This window comes from Pseudonaja textilis, chromosome 1 (genome assembly GCF_049901715.1).
Source record: "Pseudonaja textilis isolate UNSWEBS1 chromosome 1, rPseTex1.2, whole genome shotgun sequence".
Taxonomy (NCBI): domain Eukaryota; kingdom Metazoa; phylum Chordata; class Lepidosauria; order Squamata; family Elapidae; genus Pseudonaja; species Pseudonaja textilis.
In genome coordinates, this window is record NC_141990.1 from 316,801,180 (window position 1) to 316,808,679 (window position 7,500).

At 39.1% G+C, this 7,500-nt stretch overlaps 1 protein-coding gene across 1 annotated transcript in view; it reads right to left on the reverse strand.

The window, feature by feature from the left end:
* Positions 1 to 5,085: 5,085 nt before the first annotated feature.
* Positions 5,086 to 7,500, reverse strand: part of LOC148128354 (vomeronasal type-2 receptor 26-like) — a 37,659-nt gene continuing 35,244 nt past the window's right edge. Inside the window, exon 7 of the mRNA XM_087920095.1 lies at positions 5,086 to 7,146. Coding sequence (XP_087776221.1) covers positions 6,242 to 7,146 — 905 coding nt within the window. The 3' untranslated portion in view covers positions 5,086 to 6,241. The remainder of the gene's footprint in view (positions 7,147 to 7,500) is intronic.

A 7,500-nucleotide genomic window follows, 5' to 3' on the forward strand; every position in this document is an offset into this window, starting at 1 on the left:
GTTACGTGAAAATGCAGAGCTGACTGTATATGTGCATTGGTTTGAGAATCACCAAACAGAATAATCACTTCAGCTTTACAGCAGCTTTGTAAAAAAATAATGAATTCCTTCATTGCATGAAAATGATCTGATTTCAATATTTCAGTGAAGGCGGGGCAGATCTCCTTCTCCTTGAGCATTGGCACCAGAGATGAGATGAAATGTTCTCCATTGTCATCATCAGAGGCCACCAGTCCAACCCAGTTCCACTGGAAATACAGGAGCAGCTGGACTAAACCCTCATACTGGGGAAATTCACTGGAATTAATCCGGAAGAAGGAAGGATAAACTCTTCTGTCTCCCTGAGAGAACTCAAAGCCAACACCGAGCTGGAGAAAGGGAGAATCTTTTTTCAAGCACAAAGTATTATGGTGACTTTAGGGGCCACCGTTGTGTGGTTTCCTGCCCTACTAGTCAGTTGGACTCACTATGGGTGGCAAAGTTAAGCTTCTTCCCCTCTTAGGAAGAGCCACCAGTTCCATATTTTACTTGGTTATGACATGTCAGAAGTCAAAGAAAGAAACGAAAGACCCACCTCATACAGAGAATAAACTGAATGGGTGGCTACACTTATATGAAGCATTAATTAGTTAGTTAGGAAGGAATTCCTATATAAAGAACTCCTCTTGGCAAATACAGCATTTAGGAAATATCTTCTCCAAAGCACCTGAGGGTAGGACAAGAAGTAATGGGTGGAAACTACTGAAGAAAAGGAACAACTTAGAACTAAGAAGAAATTTCCTGACAATGAGAACAATTAATCAGTGGCACAACTTGTCTTCAGAAGTTGTGGGTGCTCCAACACTGAAAGTTTTTAAGAAGATGTTGAACAACCATTTGTCTGGAGTGGTGTAGGGTTTCCTGCCTAGGCAGGGGACGGACTAGAAGACCTCCAAGGTCTCTTCCAACTATTCTGTTCTGTTCCATTCCATTCCATTATTTTGTTTGGAGAAAGGACAAACTCATTTCCCACTTAGTACTGTAGTGGCCAGTTGGATTATTTTAATTTTCATTGCTTGATTTAGAACAATTAAGCAGTGGAACAACTTGCCTCCAGAAGTTGTGAATGCTCCAACACTGCAAGTTTTTAAGAAGATGTTGGATAACCACTTGTCTGAAGTGGTGTAGGGTTTCCTTCCTAGGCAGGGGGTTGGACTAGAAGACCACTAATCTCCCTTCCAACTCTGTTATTCTATTCTATCTTTATCTCTTTTAAATTATATAAAAATGTGTCCTGACACATAAAAATGGAAAATGAATTCAAGTATCATATGGAGTCTCTAAGTGACATTCTACTAATGGGTCCCACTAAGTACCTTTGGTTTTTTGTGTGTGATTCTGTTACATAAATTATCAGCAAGATAATTGGGCTGACCAATTGCCATTCGCTGAGGTGGCATATAATAATTCGGTACATAGTAGTACTGGGTTTACTCCGTTTAAAGTAGCTTCAGGACAAGACTTTGTACCCATACCTGAGCTTCCACAGGAGAAACCTAACATTCAGTCATTAGATGAATGGATAACACAGCTCCAGCTTACCTGGCTGGTTACCCTTAAAGCATTAGACAATGCTCATCAAGCTCATAAAAAATTTGCAGATAAAAAGAGAACTCCACAAAAACCATATCAAGTGGGTGACAGGGTCTTTTTATCCACCAGATATTTGCAGACTACACAAAAGTCAAAAAAGCTTCAACCTAAGTATGTTGGACCTTTCTCAATTGAACGAATTGTAAACCCTGGGGCTGTCCAACTGAAATTACCAAAAACTCTTTGACGGATCCACCCTGTTTTCCATGTTAGTTTTTTAAAACCTGAACAAACCCTCCGACTTGAGACCAACTCAGGTTGATCCCCCTGTATCATTGCGAATTGAAGGTGAACAACATTTTGAAGTTAAAGAAATTTTGGATTCTCGAAAACGAAGGGGTCGACTCCAGTATTTGGTTGCTTGGAAACATTTTCCTCCTTCACAGGCTGAGTGGGTGAGTGAGAAGGATGTTAGAGCTCCTACACTTATCAAGGCATTTCGTATTAAATATCCTGATAAACCCTAAAAATTAGTATGTTGCTGTTACATGTATATTTTCTATTATCTTTCTATTTTTATCTTTTTTAGGACTAACGTCTCTTATCTGGGAGGGCCGAATGCCAGCCTTCAAGATTTTTCTCCCTTTACTTTGCTTCTTTTGGCTGTCATAAGTAACGGGGGGAGGAGGGGGGAATGATTATGGGAAGTGAGCTGGAGGTGTCACAAACCAGAACTGTATAAGCTGGGTGGGTGGGGGTACATTCTTGCTTAGGTTTCTATCCTACGCTATGCGCAGCTGCAACCCTTTATCAAACTATGTCAAGGTCAACGGACAGAAGCCTCATCACCACCAGGAGATGCCCACATGATGATCTACACAACTTTTAATTGGATGAGCCAACTGAACTATTGGGGATGGGAACATTGCCATTACTTTGAAAATGTGATTTATGCGCCCATTTTCTCAGATTCAGAATTCTTTTGTTGCTACCACTTGATTTCCAGTAAAATATATCTTTTCTCTGATTAAAGGAGTCCAAGTATTTCTTTCTTGGATTTTGAATGGAGCACCAGCTGACAGGAGTATTCATCTCTAATGATCTAAGTGTGAAAGCCCACTGTAACTACATAGCCAAAAAGGCGTTAAGAGTTGCTAACCTAATCCTACGTAGCTTTTTCTCTGGTAACATAACACTGCTAACTAGAGCATACAAAACATTTGCTAGACCAATACTTGAATACAGCTCATCAGTCTGGAACCCGCATTACGTATCTGATATTAACACAGTTGAGAAAGTCCAGAAATATTTCACAAGAAGAGTTCTCCACTCTTCTACTCGTTGCAGAATACCTTATGACACCAGACTTGAAATTCTAGACCTAGAAAACCTAGAACTACGCCACCTTTGGTCTAATCTAAGTATAGTATATAAAATCATACATTGCAATGTCCTACCTGTCAATGAATACTTCAGCTTCAACCATAACAACACAAGAGCACAAAATAGATACAAACTCAAGATAAACTGCACAAACTTGATTGCAGAAAATACCACTTCAGCAACAGAGTGGTCAATGTCTGGAATACTCTACCTGACTCTGTGGTTTCTTCCCCAAACCCCAAAAACTTTAACCTTAGACTGTCTACTATTGACCTCACCCCTTTCCTAAGAGGTCTGTAGGGGGCGTGCATAAGCGCACCAACGTGCCTACCGTCCCTGTCCTATTGTTTCTTTTATTTTTCTTATATGTACCCATTTCATAGTATTCATAACTATGTATATACTTATACTTATTATCTTGTAAGCGATTGACAAATCAAAATAAATAAAATAAAAATAAATATTCATCTTTCATATTCAATTTCATATCTTATCACTATTTTAAATATTCTTCATTAATTTTCCCCTCAAATACTTCCCTCAGGCTTATTTTGTAACTCTCTCATTCATTTCTAAATCTATTACATATCCTTTTCAAGGATATTTTCAAAATAATGTTCAAAATAATTATACTTATACTTTTATCTGTCCTGTGTACAATTTCAATCCATATCCACATTTCAAACATACCAAAGCAAGGTTTCACCAATAGTTGCCAATTAAAATGTGTCACCTTCATTTCTTATAGTTGATTCCCTTTCACATCCCATTAAATATTTTACTTCTAAATTATCCCATTAAACAATTATAATTTCCATCATCTAATAATTATATTATAACATAAATCCCTTTTTAGTCAGATTCTGCACAGTACTTCCCCTTTAAATTACCTCTAAACAATTTTAAGTTTAAAAGAAATAAAAAATAAATAAAATGGATGAAAATAATTAATCAATTCAAATTCATCCTAAAGAAAAAACTGGTATTAATTCCCTTACAATCCTTCTCCTAATTCATTTCAATCACATTTTATAAATCCTTAATATACATTAATATAATTCAATTGTATTTTACATATTTTTGTTTATTATTTGATCTAGCTGTTATCATAAGTAACAATCCCCATTTCATCTTCCATTTTAATTATATATATTTTCCTGTTTTCTACATAATTTCTTATTTCTAAAATATTTATACAATCCCTTATCACCATGCATACTCCTCTATTTTATTTGTAATTTCAGCCATTATCTCTGTGTCCATCAATCAAATTATTCCCTTTAATTCTTGTTCATTTCCCATATTTCTTTATTTCCTGATTCTGTTTTTTGTAACTTCTTTTCCCCTTCATTTCCCCCTCTTCTCTCACTCCCTCTTTAATGCTTCCTACTGTAATCCTCCTTTCTGCTTTTTCCTTGTATTTTGTTTATTTCTCACAATGTTCCTTTCTCTAATTACCTCCTCTAATCTCCAGTTTTTAAGTCCTTTCCCCCTCTTTTTGAGTTTCAAACCTTGTTGTCCCTCAGCTGGCATTCTCTCCTTTCTCAACCACCTCTATGGGGTGGCTTCAGCCCCAAATCAGGTAGATCGTGGCCCTCCAGCGGTGAGCACAAATGGAAACTGCGGATGGTCATGGATTCAGTCCACCCTCGAGGGAGCCTAACTGGAAGACCACATATCCAAAATATTCTAACTTTCACTTTTTTATGTTTTTGATGATTTCCCTTGGCTTTCCCGGGTTGCTTATCACCTCCCCATTTTGTAAATTGTAAATTAAGAAGGCAATCATTGCTTAAAACCTTTATAAAATAATAAGAGAGTCCCCAACTCTGCTGTGATGAGACCAATCAATGCAACTAGCAAGAAGAGCGATAATGTGCCCTACCAGAAACATGCATAACTTTTGTTGCTGCTTCAATTTGTAGCAGCTAAAGTTTCTGGCTACCCTTCAAGGACAGCCCAATAGTAATAGTCCAAGCAGGAGGTTACCAGGGTGTCCAGCAGGACAGGACATGTAGAGTGCTGCTTAATTTGCCAGAAGCAAAGTTGTACAATTGAGTATCATCAGCATATCAAGGATACCTCATCTCATGTGAAAAAATCAACTTCTCAGGTTGAAATCAACAGGAACAATATAAGACCTTTTTTTATTGAAATGTTTGCCAAGGCTGGACTCCTACTCTCATGTGGGTAGACACACAGGAGACATTTTACATTGGGATACATGAGGGTTAAATAAGGTTTCAAAACTCCAGCCCATTAATGTCCCTTATTTTTATTGGTTGATTTCTGGGTGGACAATCTTCCTCTTCCCAGCATTCCATCCCAGTAGTTATTCATTTCCAGTAATCTCCTTCCCCTTAGCAGTTGCTACATCCAACTATTGTCAGCATTATTAATTTTAGTATGACAACTGATTTCTCGACCTCCAAACTATCTTCTTTGACCTGCCAACCAGCTTTCTGACCAGAATGTGCTAAGACATTTATAACCTTGTTATTTCCTTACAAATAACATCCTTACACAATGTCTTACTTAATATCTTGTCATACTTTCTTAGATTACACAGAGGCTATACATGGAGTTACATTTGCTCTGTTCTTGAATGGAATAATTCTGATTTCTCTCACCTCCTGACAATGGATGAGCTTACTCTGGGGTCTTGTGTAGATGTGGAATAGGAGAGGGGACAGCACTGACCCCTGTGGTACCTCACATAAAGAAGGTCCAGGGTGGGGTCTCACCTACCCAGTCACCATGGAGTCAAATAAGATGAGGACAGACACAGTATCTTTGTGTGATGACCCAGGGTGGGATACAAAACAAACACAGTCACAGAAAACAGGTGAAGCCCATTTTATTCCTTCATTTTGCTTCCAAGCTCTGAATATCTTTGACAGAAGACAAAAAACTCCCACACAGTTACAAGAAGAAAGAAGAAAGCAACAAAAAGCAGGCAAGATAAGGGCTGGAGGACGTCCACAGATAACACACACTGGAAAGGATGCCAAACTCAGAGAGGAACCATAAACTAGAGATATTTCCATGCTTTGTTTCCAGCACTCGCCCATATGCATGTCCGTCCTCTTATTCAGTTGTCAAAGCTGCAGCCCATGAAAAGGACCAAGATCCTCTCCTCCTTTGATTTTTTCTACACAAAAGAAGGACTTGGATATGTCCATGTTGAATTTTATCCCCCTCCCAGAAAAAGGAATTTAGATTGGTGTTGTTAACTTATTCAATATCATAAAAGTTTTAAAGTAAAAGTTACTACTTTCCACATAAATCAGACATTCTTATGCCTCATTATATTTTCTCTCTGATTCAGATCAGGCCTCAGTAGGATAATGTAGCATTTGGGGAGAAAGATACAAGCCAAGAGACCAGTCCCAGAGGCCAAGATGGAGAAGATCTCCACAGCCACCATGGACTTCCCTTTGGTGCTCAGGTAGCTGGGGAGGAAGGTGATCCAAACACTGCAAAAGACCAGCATGCTGAAAGTAATAAACTTGGCTTCATTAAAACTGTCAGGCAATTTCCTAGCCAGAAAGGCCACGGTGAAACTGATGAGGGCCAGGAAACCCAGGTAGGCGAGGACAGCATAAAACATTGAAGCTGAGCCTTCCTGACATTCAGAAATGATCTCACCAGTCAAGGAGTGGAAGTCCAAGTTGGGAAATGGAGGGGAGGTTACCAGCCAGGTGACACAAAGAACGGCTTGGATCAGGGGACATGCTATGACAATGGAATTGGTCAGTGATTTTCCTAAGAGTTTCCTTGACCTGTTCCCTGGTTTGGTGGCCATGAAGGCCAGAACCACCATGACAGTTTTTGCCAAGACAGAGGAAACTGCAAGAGAAAAGAGAATGGCAAAGGCAGTTTGTCGGAAGAGACAGGTGAGCTTCCTGGGTCGACCAATGAAGAGGAAGGAGGAGAGGAAGCAAAGCAGGAGGGAGACCAGGAGGAGGTAGGTGAGATCTCTGTTATTGGCCTTGACGATTGGTGTGTCACGATGTTTAAGGAAAACTGCCAGGACTCCCAATGTGATCATGGAGAGAGAAAGAGTGAGAGAAACTAAAGCATATCCCAGGGTGTCTTGATAAGAGAGAAAGTGGAGCTTCTTGGCAATGCATTGGACCTTGTCCTTGTTGGGATACTGGTCTTCTGGGCAGGGATCACAGGAAGCTGCATCTGAAATAAACTCACTTTACATTTGGTGGTATTTAAAAAGGGGGCAAATCATGATTTTCAAGAGGCAATTAGAATTTCTGTTTTTTTTTCTGAAGACTTCAATTCTCATCCAAGATGTTTAAAGCAAAACCAGAAAGTCCAGTTTCCTCTTGAAAAGCACCTTTGGGACAAACAAGTTCTCTACTTTGGATTTTGGATTGACTCATTCTGACTATTTGCTTCTATAGGGAAGGACAGGAAGACTAAGTTAGGTGGATCTCCCCTTTCTCCAACAGGTCTATCAACCTCCTGGGAGACTGATAGCACTGACAGAAGATGCTCATCTTAAATAATAAAAATTAAAACTTGACCCTC